Source organism: Anomaloglossus baeobatrachus, chromosome 11 (assembly GCF_048569485.1).
Source record: "Anomaloglossus baeobatrachus isolate aAnoBae1 chromosome 11, aAnoBae1.hap1, whole genome shotgun sequence".
Classification (NCBI taxonomy): domain Eukaryota; kingdom Metazoa; phylum Chordata; class Amphibia; order Anura; family Aromobatidae; genus Anomaloglossus; species Anomaloglossus baeobatrachus.
Genome location: NC_134363.1, coordinates 138,840,099 through 138,859,966, shown reverse-complemented (window position 1 = coordinate 138,859,966; position 19,868 = coordinate 138,840,099). Strand labels below are relative to the sequence as shown.

The 19,868-nt window shown below is 52.0% G+C and overlaps 1 protein-coding gene across 1 annotated transcript in view; it reads right to left on the bottom strand.

The window, feature by feature from the left end:
* The window catches only part of CEP104 (centrosomal protein 104), a 212,455-nt gene that overhangs the window by 49,499 nt on the left and 143,088 nt on the right, over positions 1 to 19,868 (bottom strand). The window contains exon 13 of the mRNA XM_075328831.1: positions 4,267 to 4,443. Within this exon, the coding sequence (XP_075184946.1) occupies positions 4,267 to 4,443 (177 nt within the window). The remainder of the gene's footprint in view (positions 1 to 4,266; positions 4,444 to 19,868) is intronic.

Here is a 19,868-nt window from a genome sequence, read left to right as displayed (position 1 = left end):
TCTCCTCCCTCCCTCCCGCCCTCACTCTCTCCTCCCTCCCTCACTCTCTCCTCCCTCCTGCCCTCACTCTCTCCTCCCTCCCTCCTGCCCTCACTCTCTCCTCCCTCCTCCTGCCCTCACTCTCCCCTCCCTCCCTCCCGCTCTCACTCTCCTCCCTCCCGCTCTCACTCTCTCCTCCCTCCCTCTCTCCTCCCTCCCACTCTCACTCTCTCCTCCCTCCCTCCCTCTCTCCTCCCTCCCGCTCTCACTCTCTCCTCCCCTCCGCTCTCACTCTCTCCTCCCTCCCTCACTCACTCTCTCCTCCCCCCCTCCCGCTCTCTCCTCCCCCCCTCCCGCTCTCTCCTCCCCCCCTCCCGCTCTCACTCTCTCCTCCCCCCTCCCTCTCTCACTCTCTCCTCCCCCCCTCCCTCTCTCACTCTCTCCTCCCCCCCTCCCTCTCTCACTCTCTCCTTCCCCCCTCCCTCTCTCCTCCCCCCCGCCCTCTCTCACTCTCTCCTCCTCCCCTCCCTCTCTCCTCCCCCCCTCCCTCTCTCCTCCCCCCCCTCCCTCTCTCTCTCTCTCCTCCCCCCCTCCCTCTCTCACTCTCTCCTCCCCCCCTCCCTCTCTCACTCTCTCCTCCCTCCCGCTCTCACTCTCTCCTCCCTCCCTCTCTCCTCCCTCCCGCTCTCACTCTCTCCTTCCCTCCCTCTCTCCCGCTCTCACTCTCTCCTTCCCTCCCTCTCTCCCGCTCTCACTCTCTCCTCCCTCCCTCCCGCTCTCACTCTCTCCTCCCCCCCTCCCGCTCTCACTCTCTCCTCCCCCCCTCCCGCTCTCACTCTCTCCTCCCTCCCCCCCTCCCTCTCTCCTTCCCCCCTCCCTCTCTCCTCCCCCCTCCCTCTCCTCCCCCCCTCCCTCTCTCCTCCCCCCTCCCTCTCCTCCCCTCCTCCTCCCCCTTTCCTCCCCCCCTCCCTCTCTCACTCTCTCCTCCCCCCCTCCCTCTCTCACTCTCTCCTCCCCCCCTCCCTCTCTCACTCTCTCCTCCCCCCCTCCATCTCTCACTCTCACTCCCTCCTCCCCCCTCCCTCTCTCCCTCTCTCCTCCCTCCCGCTCTCACTCTCTCCTCCCTCCCGCTCTCACTCTCTCCTCCCTCCCTCCCGCTCTCACTCTCTCCTCCCTCTCTCCCGCCCTCACTCTCTCTCCTCCCTCCCTCCGCCCTCACTCTCTCCTCCCTCCCTCCCGCCCTCACTCTCTTCTCCCTCCCTCCCGCCATCACTCTCTCCTCCCTCCCTCCCGCTCTCACTCTCTCCTCCCTCCCTCCCGCTCTCACTTTCTCCTCCCTCCCGCTCTCACTCTCTCCCTCCCTCTCACTCTCTACCTCCCTCTCACCCGCTCTCACTCTCTCCCTCCCTCACTCTCTTCCTCCCTCGCTCCTCCCTCCCACCCGCTCTCACTCTCTCCTCCCTCCCACCCGCTCTCACTCTCTCCTCCCTCCCACCCGCTCTCACTCTCTCCTCCCTCCCGCTCTCACTCTCGCCTCCCTCCCGCTCTCACTCTCGCCTCCCTCCCGCTCACTCTAAAAAATACCAGTTCTGTGAGAGCCAGAATTCTTGCTGGTTGGTAGTTGATCGAATACTAATTTCATGCAATAAAATGCAAATTAATCATTTAAAAACCATACAATGTGATTTTCTGCAATTTGTCTATATTCTGTCTGATACAGCTGAAATGTACCTATGATGAAAAATTATATATAAAATTTAACTATAATGTACTATATGTCTATGCAGATTTTAAGCAAATGTGTGGCACGAAAAATCTAGCGATAGAGAGAAGCTGAGCCCACAGTGGATGATGTGTGTAATGTCTGAGTCACCTGTAACTGCAACGGTCGATAGTGATGCAGCAAAATAGTCCCAATAAAAACTACAGACTGTTATATGAAACAGAGCCCCTGCACGGCTCCATGAAAGGAAAAATAAAAACTTTATTAGGTATCAGAAAATAGTGATGGAAATCAATTTTTTTTTATTAGCAATAAACCCCCCTCCCCCTCAAGAAAACTCAAACAAAAACTATACAGCCCTAAAGACCCCCACTTGGGCGGGTGGCAGCTCTCCTGGTTAGCTTCCAGTTGGCTTTGCTCATACATACTCCATTTGAATCACTCTAGCCATACTTTCTCCCCCGGATTCCTATTGTGCCTCCCCACGGGCACTTCCTCTGCACTCATGAGCAGTCGGGCTCCTTGGGATATTAGACGCCTTGAGAGGGAGAATTAAGATTCCCAATTTCCTCGGAAGAAATAAATAAATCTTTTTTTCTTAGAAATAAGATGGCAAGAGAAAGAAAAAAAAACAAAAAAAAACTACTACAAATCTTTAACACCAGAGTCTCTTGATTCTCTACAAAAATTCGGACATACCTACAGAAAGGAAACCACCCTACAGAATGGGTAAAATGATGTCAGAGCTCTCACTCTCTCCTCCCTCCCGCTCTCACTCTCTCCTCCCTCCCTCCCGCTCTCTCCTCCCTCCCGCTCTCACTCTCTCCTCCCTCCCGCTCTCACTCTCTCCTCCCTCCCTCCCGCTCTCACTTTCTCCTTCCTCCTGCTCTCAATCTCTCCTCCCTCCCTCCCGCGCTCACTCTCTCCTCCCTCCCTCCCTCTTTCCTCCCTTCCTCCTGCTCTCACTCTCTCCTCCCTCCCTCCCGCTCTCACTCTCTCCTCCCTCCCGCTCTCACTCTTCTCCTCCCTCCCGCTCTCACTCTCTCCTCCCTCCCGCTCTCACTCTCTCCTCCCTTCCTCCCGCTCTCACTCTCTCCTCCCTTCCTCCCGCTCTCACTCTCTCTCTCTCTCACCAATCACAGCTCCTACTAATAACCTATAGCTCGCAGCTCCATTGACTTTAACGGAGGCATGTATTTGTGGAGAGTAACTGTAAGGCCCCCCTTCACACGTCAGTGAGAAAAACACTGACATTCTTCACTGTCAAACACGCACATTTCCCCTCCGTGTTCTGTGATTCACGGCACACGTGGGTTGTCCATGTGCAATCCGTGATTGCAAATGGACATTACTCACCTGCCTTCGCTCCTGTCCATGGTGCTGAACTCCTCGGCTCTGCAGCTTCCGCCCACCGCTCTCTGCAGCTACTTCCGGGTTGGCTGTTCCTGCTTTCATGAATATTCATGAGCCGGGCAGGAGCTGCAGAGAGCGGAGGCTGCACAGTGCGTCGCTGGAAAGGTGAGTTTGAAAATATTTATTATTATTTTATATGTCAGTGTTTTTCTGGTACGTGTTTCACAGATCACACACGGATCACACCATAGTGTGGTCCATGGGTCATCAGTGATGCCAGAAAAAAAACTGACTTGTCTCCGTGCAGAATCACGGACACGCTGTGTACGCTGCACGGAGACACGTTCAGTGAAAAATCACTGATGTGTGAACAGACCCATTGATTATAATGGGTCTACGTATGTCAGTGATTCTGGTACGTATAAAAGAAGCACATACGTACTGACGTGTAAAGGGGGCTTAAAGCGCGGGATTAAAGTATCCCAATAAAACATAGTCTATCACATTCCCTGAGTCACATGAGGTGTCTGTGCAAAATTTCCTGATTATAAATGCAATGGTGTAGATTCCTTTAGCGGACACACACACACACACACACACACACACACACACACACACATTTATATATTAGATTACAATTTGAGTACTAAAATACTTTTCACTAAGATTAAATAAACAAAAAATAAAAAAACACCCAAAAGATGAAAATTTCCTGATCCTGAACCCCTTCCCGACGTAGAAGGTAACAGAACGTCCTCCATCAGATTCGGGTGTCTGGTATGGGCTTATGAACTGTTCCTGCATCATATACGTCAGGTGTTATACAGCAGCAGCGACCAGAGGTTGTTCTGATCGTTGCTGTTTATTCACTTCAAATGTCACCAACAATCTAAAAACAACTGAAAATTAAATGGCCTGACAATGAATAAGTCCCCTTCTCCCATATCAAATACAAATAAAAAATAAGATATTTGCTATCGCTGTGTCTGAGTAAATGAATAGGACCTTCCAAAACTCAAACTCCTCCCGTAAAAAACAAGCCCAGATAAAAATAAAATATATGGTTCTTGGAAGGAGGAAAAAAAAAAAAAATGGAAGAACAAAAATGGAAAAGAGGGCGTTAACGGGTTATTATACAATGATTGTGCTTTAGTTGCATAAAACGTCGCCAGTGTTTTGAGGAGTGCGGTGCGATCCAAGCAAACATTTACCTTCATCACGTTGTCGGTGGTGAAGCCAGAATTGTCTGTGCCCATTTCCTTCAGCAGGTTTTCCACGAGCTCCACTTGGCTTAAGGCCAGTCTTGAAGGTAGAGACCCCTTCAATGGTTGAACCAGATGAACGGGAATGATCTGCAAGGGCTTCACTTCCTTGAACAGCGCCATCTCCTGCAAAAAAGGGATTTTATGTGGATTTATATGTGGTTTCATATACACTGAGCCATGAAAAACACTGAAAGCTGCTGAAGTTCATTTTCCAGGACACAAATCAGAACTTCCTGACTTCTCATATTATTACAGCAACCAGAAAAAAAAAAATAATGGGACCAATATGCAGCAGAGCTGGTAATATCTGGCTGGAAAGTATCCAAGTAGCGGAAGGAAAACCCTAGAGATCTTTTTCATATACTTAAAATATTACTGATGATGCTTCCTAACCGTAAAGCTTAAAGGGGGTTAATATTACAGATGATGCTTCTGCAACGCCCTGGACTAGCCAGGTAGTCACAGACATAACACCACACACACCCCTTCCCCAGGACAGTCACACCAGTCAAACAAAAACCCTTGTTGCCTCCCTCCAGGGTCTGATGCCCACACCAGGTGGGGCGGAGCCAGGCGGTTGGCCCCACCCACCGAGGAGTTCACAGGTCTGGAAGCGGAAAAAGAGACAGATTTGTGTAGACAGTGAAAGTGAGAGGTCAGAAACTGTCGGTGTCTGGGTAGGGGCCCAGACACAACCAGCAAGGTTGGCAGACGGTGGTGGCCGTCTGCAGGAGTTAGTGGATCTCTGCGGAACTGTAGGACCGGGGTCGGGCTGTGGCCCGCCGGTACCGAACCGGGGGGTGGAGTGAAGCTAAGCACACAGGCAGGGCCATCGGACCCCGACTAGGCTTGGAGCTGCCGACAACGGTCAAATCCGAGTGTGACCGGAACCCCAGGGGTTTCCCAACAACCAAGACCCGACAGAAGGCAACAGTCCACAACGTGAGGATATACAGCCACCGCTATAGGCTAGAGATCCAAGGATCAGCGCCTGCGGGCAAAACGGGCTCCTTCGGTACCTATACGCCGGGGAGCGGACTACCGGTGGGCAACCACAGGAGTCAGAAAATTCTAACCAGGTGCAGGAAAAGACAGCCACCATCAGTCGTCCGGGGAGAGAACAAACACTGCAGCCGGCTGCGGGACCAGGCCATCCAGCAGTTTGGTTTACCAGAGACTCTGTCATTGACTGCCTGAGTGAGTACACCAGTGCCACCCGGCACCGCGCCGTGCTGCCCCTGCAACCCTGCACCCCAGCCATCCAGCCTCCCCATTACACCACCGGGCCCCGGGATCACCAACCCCTACCCACAGAGGGGACAACATCCTAGCTGCTCCCTACCATCGCTCCCGGGATCCCTGTCACCAGCAGCGGTGGTGCCTTTTATCTCCACGACCCGTGGGTGGCGTCACAAACTATCTCCCTAAACAAACAACCCCCTATTCACTCGTGGGCGAGGAGCGCTGCTCGAGTCCCCGGGTCCGGCCCACCGCTCGAGCCACCGAGCAGCAGCAGAAGCCCCGGACCCGAGCGTGGCGAGGCGCGTCCCATCCGCCTGCGACACTTCCTAACCCTAAAGCTTAAAGGGGGTTAATATTACTGATGATGCTTCCTAACCCTAAAGCTTAAAGGAGGTTAATATTACTGATGATGCTTCCTAACCCTAAAGCTTAAAGGGGGTTAAAGATTACTGATGACGCTTCCTAACCCTAAAGCTTAAAGGGGGTTAATATTACTGATGATGCTTCCTAACCCTAAAGCTTAAAGGGGGTTGTCCATCTCCCTTCACTGAACTTTTTCCTATCAGTACATTTAAAAAACAAACAAACAAACTGAGTATTCTCACCCTCCCTGGGTCTGGCGCTGCACTGATCTCACATCAAAAGCACTGCAGCCAATCACTGAGCTGTCAATGATTGGCTGCAGCACTGTAGATGTGATGTCACAAAAGAGACCGGGGTCAACTGTGAGGCACAGTGCTGGTCCCAGAGCCTGCAAGCAAATGTTTGTTAAAAGGGGACAGCCCCTTTAAAAGTAGTTGATGGCTTAAAATGTACCAATGGCCCACCTATGCCTCTGAGCTAAGGGGGAGGGGGGGGGGGAAGCTCGCTGATCAGATGTCTCCTATACAAGGTGCACACAGATGTGAGGGATTCATGCTCAACCGTCTCTGTGTAACATGTTCTGAAGCAAACAGTGTGGAGAGCCTATTATAACCGTACTGAGCAGTGTAGCTGTGAATTCTGCACTGGTGTGAGATAAAACACTCACTAGAGAGTAGCAGCAGCAGCACTCTATCTGAACTCTTCTCCTTCGCCCATCCCTCTCCAGAGATTTCATTAGTCCACTCTTCCAGCGAGTTCCTCATGCACTATTTTTTCTGTACATAGAGTGAAAGATGAGCTCAGGAATCTCGGGGGGGAGGGGGGGGGGGAGCGGAAAGAAGCAGACAAACTTTCTCATGTTCACTTGTATTTAGATTGTGAGCCCCAATGGGTACAGTGATCATGACGTCTGAAGTGCTTATGCTATATAACCGATTAATATAAATAGTCAATTTAAGCAAAGTTTGTGACCATGAAGGTCTTTCTTCATCCACTCTGATCTCCTCTTTGCACATTTTCTTCCCCTTCTGTTGGTCTCCGCTCTCAAATACAATAGAATTCACCTCTCTGCCCAAAGCTTCGATTATTTCAAATGAATCACCCCAACACCATAGTCTCCATCTGATCAGTTCTGCCTTTGCTGGAGGCGGACTACATCTCCTCCACTATAGTCAAGGGGGTGTGGCCTAGCAATCCTTTTTGTCCTATTGCAGACAGAGCAGAGGGGGGAGGTTCCTGCTGCAGCCAGTCTTACAGCCACACACAGGACAGTAACTGAACGTCCGAGATGTAAAGTGAAGATATTTTTACATATCCTTTTTAGCAGTTTTGGTTGTAATAGGAGACCAAACGGGATCAATTAAAAAAGTAGAGGAAGTGCTGGGATATTTTTTAATGAGCATTTTCTATACATCTTTTGCAGGTGGATTCGGGATTCCCCAAAGGTGCCCCATAAAAATCATAAAATGAACATCATGCACAGCAGCAATATTTATGGAAAGTGTGAAGCAGTTAAAAAAAATAAAAAAAAAAAAAGTGATTTGCTCATCCATATTTGGCGGTAAAAGATGGCAGCAGTGGTAAAACGACAGCAAAACCGCCGTTGAAGCGGTGCTGTGCTCAACCGAATTAGTATAGCAGTATATAGTAAAAGATGGCGGCAATGGTGCCCCTGCAGGAATGACAGCACAACCGGCAGTGAAGCTGCATTACAAAAATAACCGCTGGCGTTTTCTGGAAACGATTACGTCTGGGAAAACACGAGAGCTACGCCATCATCTAATTAATGCTATGTTTTTAGATGGCCTTAGTGTTCCTTTAAGGCCGAGGCCACACGGGGACTACTGAGATCCTCGCATGACACTCAGCTCACACTGGCAGCACAGCAGGAGCAGAGTGTCAAGCGAGTGATTGTGCGATCGGACCACAGCTGCGAGGGGCGGGCCGGCGCCGAGGAAGGACGGGCCGGCGCTGAGGAGGGGCAGACTGGCCGGCGCTGAGGAGGGGAGGGCTGACACCGAGGAGGGGGGGGCCGGAACTGAGGAGGGGGGGCCGGAACTGAGGAGGGGAGGGCCGGAAATGAGGAGGGGAGGGCCGGAAATGAGGAGGGGATGCCTAGCGCTGAAGAGGGGAGAGCTGGAACTGAGGAGGGGATGGCTGGAACTGAGGAGGGAGAGGGCCGGAACTGAGGAGGGGGAGGGCCGGAACTGAGGAGGGGGAGGGCCGGAACTGAGGAGGGGAGGGCCGGAACTGAGGAGGGGAGGGCTGACACTGAGGAGGGGGGGGCCGGAACTGAGGAGGGGGGGCCGGAACTGAGGAGGGGGGGGGCGGAACTGAGGAGGGGAGGGCCGGAAATGAGGAGGGGAGGGCCGGAAATGAGGAGGGGAGGGTCGGAACTGAGGAGGGGATGCCTAGCGCTGAAGAGGGGAGAGCTGGAACTGAGGAGGGGATGGCTGGAACTGAGGAGGGAGAGGGCCGGAACTGAGGAGGGAGAGGGCCGGAACTGAGGGGGAGGGCCGGAACTGAGGAGGGGAGGGCCGGAACTGAGGAGGGGAGGGCCGGCGCCGAGGAGGGGAGGGCCGGCGCCGAGGAGGGGAGGGAGGGATTTGTCTCCCTCTCTCCTCCATTGCCAGCTATTGCCATTGTCAACCTGCACTCGCGGTACATCGGTGTAATGCGAGTGCAGTGCGATCTTTCTCGCTCCCCATAGACTTGAATGGGTGCGAGAGAAACAATGATCGCATTACACCCGCAGCATGGTGCGACTGTTTTCTCAGTCCGATTAGGGCACATAAGCTAATATTGGTCCACGTGGAATGCAATGTTTTATCTCACTCCACTCGCTCAGATTTTCTTACGCCTAAAGGGGAGCCATCATTAGGTCCAAAATGATCAATTTTTGCTGTGATTTTCTTCCAGTTACTCCCGTATACTCAGTCTTTCATTACTGAAACCATTCGGTGGAATTCAAAAAAAAAAAAAAAAAACTAAAAATTTGACCCACAGGGGGAGCAATGAGAAGAAGGGAATTTTGTTTACTTACCGTAAATTCCTTTTCTTCTAGCTCCTATTGGGAGACCCAGACAATTGGGTGTATAGCTTCTGCCTCCGGAGGCCACACAAAGTATTACACTTTAAAAAGTGTAACCCCTCCCCTCTGCCTATACACCCTCCCGTGCATCACGGGCTCCTCAGTTTTGGTGCAAAAGCAGGAAGGAGGAAACTTATAAATTGGTCTAAGGTAAATTCAATCCGAAGGATGTTCGGAGAACTGAAACCATGAACCAAAAGAACAATTCAACATGAACAACATGTGTACACAAAAGAACAAACAGCCCGAAGGGAACAGGGGCGGGTGCTGGGTCTCCCAATAGGAGCTAGAAGAAAAGGAATTTACGGTAAGTAAACAAAATTCCCTTCTTCTTTGTCGCTCCATTGGGAGACCCAGACAATTGGGACGTCCAAAAGCAGTCCCTGGGTGGGTAAAAGAATACCTCGATAAAAAAGAGCCAAAAACGACCCCCTCTTACAGGTGGGCAACCGCCGCCTGAAGGACTCGCCTACCTAGACTGGCGTCTGCCGAAGCATAGGTATGCACTTGATAGTGTTTCGTGAAAGTGTGCAGACTAGACCAGGTAGCTGCCTGACACACCTGCTGAGCCGTAGCCTGGTGCCGCAATGCCCAGGACGCACCCACGGCTCTGGTAGAATGGGCTTTCAGCCCCAAAGGAAGCGGAAGCCCAGAAGAACGGTAGGCTTCAAGAATCGGTTCCTTGATCCACCGAGCCAAGGTTGACTTGGAAGCCTGCGAACCCTTACGCTGGCCAGCGACAAGGACAAAGAGGGCATCTGAACGGCGCAGGGGCGCCGTGCGAGACACGTAGAGCCGGAGTGCTCTCGCCAGATCTAATGAGTGCAAATCCTTTTCACATTGGTGAATTGGATGAGGGCAAAATGAAGGTAAGGAGATATCCTGATTGAGATGAAAAGGGGATACCACCTTAGGGAGAAATTCCGGGACCGGACGCAGAACCACCTTATCCTGGTGAAAAACCAGGAAGGGGGCTTTGCATGACAGCGCTGCCAGCTCCGACACTCTACGGAGCGATGTAACTGCCACTAGAAATGCCACCTTCTGCGAAAGACGTGATAAAGAAACATCCCGCAGCGGCTCGAAAGGTGGTTTCTGAAGAGCCGTTAGCACCCTGTTAAGATCCCAGGGTTCCAGCGGACGCTTGTAAGGTGGGACTATGTGGCAAACTCCCTGCAGGAACGTGCGGACCTGCGGAAGCCTGGCTAGAGGCTTTTGAAAAAATACGGATATCGCCGATACTTGTCCCTTGAGAGAGCCGAGAGACAAACCCTTGTCCATTCCGGATTGAATGAATGAAAGAAAAGTGGGTAAGGCAAAGGGCCAGGGATTAAAACCATTATCAGAGCACCAGGATAAGAAGATCCTCCAAGACCTGTGATAGATCTTGGCGGACGTTGGTTTCCTGGCCTGTCTCATAGTGGCAATGACATCTTGAGATAACCCTGAGGACGCTAGGAGCCAGGACTCAATGGCCACACAGTCAGGTTGAGGGCCGCAGAATTCAGATGGAAAAACGGCCCTTGTGACAGCAAGTCTGGGCGGTCTGGGAGCGCCCACGGTTGACCCACCGTGAGATGCCACAGATCCGGGTACCACGACCGCCTCGGCCAATCTGGGGCGACGAGAATGGCGCGACGACAGTCGGACCTGATTTTGCGCAGCACTCTGGGCAGCATCGCCAGAGGAGGAAATACATAGGGCAGTCGAAACTGCGACCAATCCTGAACTAATGCGTCCGCCGCCAGAGCACTGTGATCTTGAGACCGGGCCATGAATGCCGGGACTTTGTTGTTGTGCCGTGACGCCATGAGATCGACGTCCGGCGTTCCTCAGCGGCGACAGATCTCTCGAAACACGTCTGGGTGAAGAGACCATTCCCCCGCGTCCATGCCCTGTCGACTGAGAAAATCTGCTTCCCAGTTTTCTACGCCCGGGATGTGAACTGCGGAGATGGTGGAAGCTGTGGCTTCCACCCACTGCAGAATCCATCGGACTTCCTGGAAGGCTTGACGACTGCGAGTGTCGCCTTGGTGGTTGATGTATGCGACGGCAGTGGCGTTGTCCGACTGGATCCGGATCTGCCTGCCCTCCAGCCACCGATGAAAGGCCAATAGGGCTAGATACACTGCCCTTATCTCCAGAATATTGATCTGAAGGGATGACTATCGGAGTCCAGGTTCCCTGAGCCCCCCACCCTGACAGGCTCGCGTCCGTGGTGACCACAGCCCAGGTTGGGGGTAGGAAGGATTTTCCCTGCGACAGAGAGTTGGGAAGGAGCCACCACTGAAGTGACATCTTGGTTGCAAGGGAAAGAGAGACGTTCCTGTCGAGGGAAGTCGACCTCCTGTCCCATTTGCGGAGAATGTCCCACTGGAGTGGCCGCAGATGGAATTGCGCGAAGGGCACTGCCTCCATCGCTGCCACCATCTTCCCCAGGAAGTGCATGAGGCGCCTCAAGGGGTGTGACTGACCCCGAAGAAGAGATTGCACCCCTGCGTGCAGCGAAAGCTGTTTGTCCAGCGGTAGCATGACTACTGCTGACTGAGTATGAAACTCCATCCCAAGGTACGTCAGTGATTGGGTCGGTGTCAACTTGGATTTTGGAAAGTTGATGATCCACCCGAACTGCTGGAGAGTCGCCAGAGCGACGGAAAGGCTCTTTTGACACGCCATCTGAGAGGGTGCCCTGACCAGAAGATCGTCTAAGTAGGGAATCACCGAGTGGCCCTGAGAGTGTAGGACCGCTACAACAGATGCCATGACCTTGGTGAACACCCTTGGGGCTGTCGCCAGGCCGAAAGGCAAAGCCACGAACTGAAGGTGTTCGTCCCCGATGGCGAAACGCAAAAAGCGTTGATGCTCGGGTGCGATCGGCACATGGAGATAAGCATCCTTGATGTCGATCGATGCTAGGAAGTCTCCTTGTGACATCGAAGCGATGACCGAGCGGAGAGATTCCATCCGAAACCGTCTGGTGCTCACATGTCTGTTGAGCAGTTTGAGGTCCAGAACGGGACGGAACGAGCCGTCCTTCTTTGGCACCACAAACAAGTTGGAGTAAAAGCCGCGACCATGTTCCTGGGGGGGAACAGGGATCACAACTCCTTCTGTCTTCAGAGCGTTCACCGCCTGAAAAAGTGCATCGGCTCGCTCGGGGGGCGGAGAGGTTCTGAAGAAACGAGTCGGGGGACGAGAGCTGAACTCTATCCTGTAACCGTGAGACAGAATGTCTCTCACCCATCGGTCTTGCACATGTGGCCACCAGGCGTCGCAAAAGCGGGAGAGCCTGCCACCGACCGAGGATGCGGTTCGGGGATGCCGAGAGTCATGAGGAGGCCGCCTTGGAGGCAGTGCCTCCTGCGGCCTTTTGGGGGCGTGACTTGGACCGCCACGCATAGGAGTTCCTCTGGCCTTTCTCCGGCCTGCTGGACGAAGAGGATTGGGGCTTGGCGGAGGGACGAAAGGACCGAAACCTCGATTGTATTTTCCGTTGCTGAGGTCTCTTCGGTTTGGACTGGGGTAAGGAGGAGTCCTTTCCCTTGGATTCCTTAATAATCTCATCCAATCGTTCGCCAAACAAGCGGTCGCCAGAAAACGGCAAACCGGTTAAGAACCTCTTGGAAGCAGAGTCTGCCTTCCATTCGCGCAGCCACATGGCCCTGCGGACTGCCACAGAGTTAGCGGATGCCACCGCTGTACGGCTAGCAGAGTCTAGAACTGCGTTCATGGCGTAGGAAGAAAAGGCTGACGCCTGAGAAGTCAAAGACGCAACCTGCGGAGCAGAATTACGTGTGACCGCAGTAATCTCAGCCAGACAAGCTGAGATAGCTTGGAGTGCCCACACGGCTGCAAAAGCCGGGGCAAAAGACGCGCCCGTGGCTTCATAGATCGATTTCACCAGGAGCTCTATCTGCCTGTCAGTGGCATCCTTTAGCGATGAGCCATCTGCAACCGATACCACAGATCTAGCCGCCAATCTAGAGACTGGGGGATCCACCTTGGGACATTGAGCCCAACCCTTAACTACGTCAGAGGGGAAGGGGTAACGTGTGTCAGTAAGGCGCTTAGTAAAGCGCTTGTCCGGAACCGCTCTGGGCTTCTGGACAGCATCTCTGAAGTTAGAGTGATCGAAAAACGCACTCCGTGTACGTTTAGGGAACCGAAACTGGTGTTTCTCCTGCTGAGAAGTCGACTCCTCTACAGGTGGCGGCGGTGGAGATATATCTAACACCTGGTTGATGGACGAGATAAGGTCATTTACTAAGGCGTCCCCTTCAGGTGTATCAAGATTGAGAGCAACGTCAGGGTCAGAGCCCTGAGCTGCGACGTCCGCCTCGTCCTCCATAGAGTCCTCAAGCTGGGAACCCGAGCAGCGTGAAGAAGTCGGGGAAGATTCCCAGCGGGCCCGCTTAGCCGGTCTGGGACTGTGGTCCGGGCCGGAGTCCTCCACATGAGACCTAGGGCCCCCCCTGGGAACGTGCTGCGGCGCGGACAGAGAGGGGCCTGGAGGCGAAGATCCAACAGGGCCCGGGGCCTGTGGAAGGACCGGTCTGGACTGCAAAGCTTCAAGCAGCTTGGCAGACCATTTGTCCATAGACTGAGCCATGGATTGTGAGAGTGACTCAGAGAGTTTTTCAGCAAAACCTGCAAACTCTGTCCCTGCCGCCTGGACAGGGGGAGCAAGGGGTTCTACCTGAGCCGAGGGGCCCACTAGTGACCGAGGCTCCGGCTGAGCAAGCAAAACAGGGGTTGAGCATTGCTCACAGTGAGGGTAGGTGGAACCCGCAGGTAACATAGCCGCACAAGAGGTACAGGTCGCAAAAAAACCCTGTGCCTTGGCACCCTTGCTCCTTGTGGACGACATGCTGTTGTCTCCTAGGAGAGTGATCACTGAGGGTATATGGGAAAGCGTATACAGCCCGACCAAACAGAAATATATAAATATATATATATAGTATCTATTCCGGCACCCTAAGGGGACCAGCACCGGGTGACCGGTGTGGCTTACCGACCGCTAAAAAGCGGAGCGTGTGTCCTCCAGATTCCCTGCCTTAGGTCTCCCAGCGTTGCAGAGCTCTTTCCTGGAAATCCTCCACAGGCAGAATGCCAAAAAAATGGCTGCCGGAGCTCTCTGGGGAGGAGTGGGGCCGTGGGCGGCGCTAGAAAAGTGCGGGAATCTGGAGTCGCCACAGTGATCAGTGAGGGGGGAGGAAACATACAGGATGCTCCGGTCCTCACAACCGACGTCAGGTCGGCAGTCCCGCCCTTACTCCTGATAGACAGGCCCGGGGGCGGGAGTTTTGCTACTAGGCCGCAATTGAAGCCGGGGACTAAATTTAAGACCGCGGCCGACAAACAGGCGCGGTCGGCGCGGAAGTCCGCCGGCCGTCACAAATAAGCAGCTGTTGCAGCGTCCGGGATGAAGGCGCTCCATGCACATCCCCGATGGGGATACAGAGTACCTTAGTGATGCAGGGCCCGGTCCCTGAGGATAAATCAACTCCTGTCCGGCAGATTCCCACAGGGGCTGCGGAGGGAGCACGGTCCCAGTGAATGGATGACCGCTCAGGATCCCACTTCTCCCAGAGCCGCTAAGGGATGGTGAAGGAGACGGCATGAGGCTCCGGCCTATGTACCCACAATGGGTACCTCAACCTTAACAGCACCGCCGACTTAGTGGGGTGAGAAGGGAACATGCCGGGGGCCCCGTGGGGGCCCACTTTTCTTCCAACCGATATAACTAAAATGAGAATGCATGAGCGGATGTGTGCCTCCCTCCACACAAAGCATAAAACTGAGGAGCCCGTGATGCACGGGAGGGTGTATAGGCAGAGGGGAGGGGTTACACTTTTTAAAGTGTAATACTTTGTGTGGCCTCCGGAGGCAGAAGCTATACACCCAATTGTCTGGGTCTCCCAATGGAGCGACAAAGAATAAAGTACCGTATATAGCCCAGTAGAAAAGAAAGAAAAAAAAAAAAAAAAAAAAAAAAGAGGAGCAGGGGATCCATAGGTACGGCAGTTGCATAGCTGAGGGTGGTAACAATCCCATCACCAATGTCTAGGATGAGACAATCAGATGGAGCATTTTTTCGGCACCGCTCCTTCTCCATAGGAAGGTTTTACTGGAGACTTCGCATTGTGAACAAAAACGATTATTAAAAATACTTTGAAATCAAGATTAAACGGTTTCACTTAGAGACTTTCCTAGAGTTTCTCCTGCGTCTATTCACTTCGGCGTGGCGTGTCTGCCCGGCACAAAAGTGCGCCTGTAACGGCTTTCGCCGTTTCCTTTCAAGTGTACGATTACGAATCCCTTGTGCTGGAGCCAAAATATGCCCATGAAATAATCATGCACCACCGGGGAGATGAGCGAGGGGGCCGCGGCTTTCACAAGAAGACCATTAAGTACACATCTACGTCGGGAGGAAACGCGTGTTTTATTTTCCAGGCTGGGAGCGCGCGCTGGTAAATAACTGCACAGGTCCCCGGAGGCAGGAGGCTCATACACAGAGTGTTACTGTTTCCCTGGCTGAGCGGGGATGTAGCAGAGCCCGGTAGGCTTGTGCAGAACAAGGCATGTATTGTTCACACCATGCAGTCTAGAGATTTGGCTTTTTTTTTGCCATTGATATTTACATGGTGGCTTTCATTAAGGATTATTCTTCGTTCTCTGCCCTTATCTGTCAATGCGAATCAATTACACAATCTGATACTTCTGATTCTTTATTCTGTGGAAAACTGGGTGACAACCGCTCTGCCAGGAGATATTGGCGCCGAGCAGCATTAGGGGTTATTCACACCACAGTGCAGACCATAGGAGAATACACCATCTATTACATGCCGTGAAGAATAGGCTTTTTCTTGCAGGATGACACTGTATTTATTGCAATATTTTAAAGTTACCTTGTTACAGAAATCTGCTTCTTTCTCCTCTTGGCCTGATCTTTCATTCTCAATTCATGGGTGCAATGTCTTTAGTGAACACAGATTTCCCCATTACTGACAAAGATGACAGTTGGTGCTTATAAAGTTCTATGGAGAACTTGCAGCGGGATGCCTGTGTCAGCCTCCAGCTCCTCCCCCCGCATAGAACATTATAAGCACCAACTGTCATCTCTTATCTCAGTTAAAGGAGTGTCTGATCCTCACCGAATACAGATTTTACCCATGAACTAAGAAGGAATCATCAGTCCGGGAAGAGAAAGAAGCAGATTTTTCTGATAAGATATATTACATAGTTTCCTATTTTTATATGCACTATTTAAGTTTATGAAATAAAAATTAACATGATGATATATTTAAAAGTCGAATAAGAGTATATTAGATAAAGGCAGCGCCACAGTGATCTCGTTGGGGTCACGGATTTTGTGACACACATCCGGCCGCTGTAGCGATGTCGTAGCGTGTGACTCCCAGGAGCGATTTTGGATCATTGCAAAAACGTCCAAAACCGCTCCTCGTTGACATGGGGGTCCTCTCCCAATTATTGCTGGGGCGAAGTTGATCCTCGTCCCTGCGGCAGCACACATCGCTACATATGCCGCCGCAAGAACGAGGAACCTCTCCTTACCTGCGTCCCACCAGCAATGAGGAAGGAAGGAGGTGGGCGGGATGTTACCTCCCGCTCATCTCCGCCCCTCCGCTTTGATTGGGCGGCCGCTTAGTGACGTCGCTGTTACGCCGAGCAAACCACCCCCTTAGAAAGGAGGCGGTTCGCCGGTCACAGCGACGTCGCCGAGCAGGTAAGTACGTGTGACGCTGCCGTAGCGATAATGTTCGCTACGGCAGCGATCTCCACATATCGCAATAACGATGGGGGCAGGTGCTCTTGCGCTCGCCATCGCTAGCATCAGCTAGCGATGTCGCAGCGTGTAAAGCCCGTTTAAGTCTAGTTTACATACCATACAGATATGCCATTAATGTTCGATTAGTGGGGTCCGACTGCTGTCACTCCCTCTGACCCTAAGTCACTTCTCCAGAATTTGCGTGGTTGGTTTAGTAAACTCTATTGTGGCTGCTCCATATACTGTAGCTCAGCATAGTGGTCATGGCTGTTTCTCTGTATTTTGAGAGTAGTCACAGGATCAGGAATAGAGAGTCTCTCATTGTCATCTGAGACTCTACATATTTAATGTGTTTTCTTTCTTTGGGTGTGGCAAGGGTTAATGTCAGTTTTCCTTACCAGCAGCTTCTGATTCCTAGTCAGGTGTTTAAGGTTTGGGTCCAAACCCAGTCCCTTTATATACCCTCTGCTACCAGCAGAGGGTGCTGGTTATTAATTTTGCCATTGGGATTCTGGCCTGGAGGTGGAAGGGGCTGCTTGAGTACTTGCTGTTAGTTGTGGTGTAGGCTGCACTACTGGTGCCTGACTGCAGTCTAGTTGTTGGAATTTCTCGGTTGTGGATTTTCCCCCTGTATGTCTTAACTTCCCTTGGTATGTTGTTTTAGTGCAGTGGCGGGACTAGAGATCCTTACCTTCTCACTCACTAACCAGGGCTTACCGCAGGGTCTCTCAGGGCTTGAGATTCCTGCTCGGCAACAGGTGAGGAACGTATAAAGGGACTGGTTAGGAGTGCACGGTACAGCGACAGGTAAGTGGAGGAAGTATCCATCTTCCCTCTCAGTAGCATCAGGGCCCACAGTTGTTAACGTGTCCCCAGTGTACCCCTTGCTTGTCTTGGTAAATTCCCTGTTGTGTGTTTTACCTCACACGATACCCTGCCCAAGTCCATGCAATGACAATAGTCAATAGAAATTAGTCGGCTGAGCGGACTTTGATGACATCACTGCAATAAGCCATAATTGTTTATCCTGACAATTCACCATATTTTTCGGACCATAAGACGCACTTTTTTTCCCCCAAATGTTGGAGGAAAGTGGGGGGTGCGCCTAATGGTCTGAATGTAGGGCATGGCTGCGGGGAATGAGGCTGCTGCGGTGGAGCAGGTCATCGGGGGCACGAGCAGGCTGCAACAGCGCCTGCCGTGACCACGTGGGCCCGCTCATTACATATGCACGCCCTTCCTCCCGCCCATCTCTCAGAGCTGAAGCCAGCACTGACATGTGGGCGGGGACGCACGCATAATTAACAGCCGGCTGTGATCACCTCTGGCAACTACAGCCTGGAGTGATCATGCTCGGCTGTATTCACTGCTCCCCACACATCATCATCAGCACGGGGTGCAGTGAATCAATGTACTCACCGTTCCCCTGCAGCATCGCGATGTCCTCCAGTCTGCCGGCCGTATGGAAACTAGCGGGGCTCACAGCGATGACATCATCGCTGTGCGCACGTGTGTCCACACAGCCGCGCCGGCAGACTGGAGAACATCGTGATGCTGCAGGGAACGTGGCCGGCTCAACACAGCACTGCCGGCACAGACAGGAGGAGGAGCGACTCTGGAACGTTTATTTATTTTCTTTGTATGCCGCACGATGGGGGTATATGAGCAGGATGATGGGGGTATATGAGCAGGATGATGGGGGTATATGAGCAGGATGATGGCGTATATAGCAGGATGGGGCTATACCAGGATGAGGGACATAAATATATACACAAGGCAGGAGGATCATTACCAGGATGGGGTACCTTAGTAGAGAATTTGGGGACATTAGCCCCATAAAATAGTGTCAGCAGCAGATCCTCGCCCCATAACAGTGTGTCATGACCACATTTTTTGCTTAAAGTTTTACTTTCCTATTTTCCTTCTCTAAAACCAGGGTGCGTCTTATGGTCCGGTGCGTCTTATAGTCCGAAAAATACAGAAAAGGTGTTTTCCAGAGTGAATTAAGAAAAAAATAGTGCTCAAAGCCAGGAATAAATATAAAACAACTAACCATTACTCATGCATATAATTTTCACTAGACCAGTGCTGTGTCTCTTCCAGTCCACCTTTTACCTGTCTGAAGTGATGAAATCCAGTATACACCTCTGCAGTCAGTGGTCTTGTGCTGTATACTGCTGAAACCAATGATTGGCTGCAGCGGTCATGTGGCGTATTCATGATGTCATCACTGCAGCCTGGGGTTAAATGGGTGAGGACAGCTTCTTTGGTTATATTATCACTATTTTTGGCATTGGTTGAAAGGTCACCTTTAGGGTGCGTTAAAAAAAACCCTCAGATTTTTCTGCTGGAAATTTCTGATACAAAGGGATGATCTATTGTGTTTAATTATATTGTTGCATCTGCCTCTAAATAGTTGGTGAGGTGGGTCAATCTTACACAATATTACAGACCCTAAATGTCAGAAATAATAATGTGATCCACTGACACCCCCCTCCCTTCAGATCTCCCATCCGTATATAGAACAGATATGGCACGAAATAAATCTGTTACGTCTCCACCGGAGTCTGCTCCAGCGACTTCTGCTTCAATCACCATGCGACGCCATGTTCCTGCTGTGGATAGTGCTTGGTGATGGGAGAGGAGTAGATACCAGCGGCACTGGTGGGCTCAGGCTCCGATCGTCCACTGGGCTGGGTTTCCTGGGACCTGCAGCACCACTGGCTGACTGTAGGTGGCGTGTGTCTTCCAGCTGAAGTTACCATCATTCAGCTACATGCAATGGGAAGACACCACACCCTTCTTATCCTCCCTCCTGTCTGCTGACCACTGCCAGAGATAGTTCTGAATTCCTGGTTCCTTTCCGCCCTATTCTGTTTAGTGATTCTGGTGTTCTGAATTCTGTGTGTTTTCTGACTACCATCCTGCCTGCTGTTTATGTACCTCGCTGCCCGATCCGGATTTGACCTGTGCTTTGTTTTCTGATTACGTCCTTGCCTGTGTGATTCTGTCCCTATTCTGCAATTCCTGGTTTGACCCTGACTAACTACTACTCTCATCGGA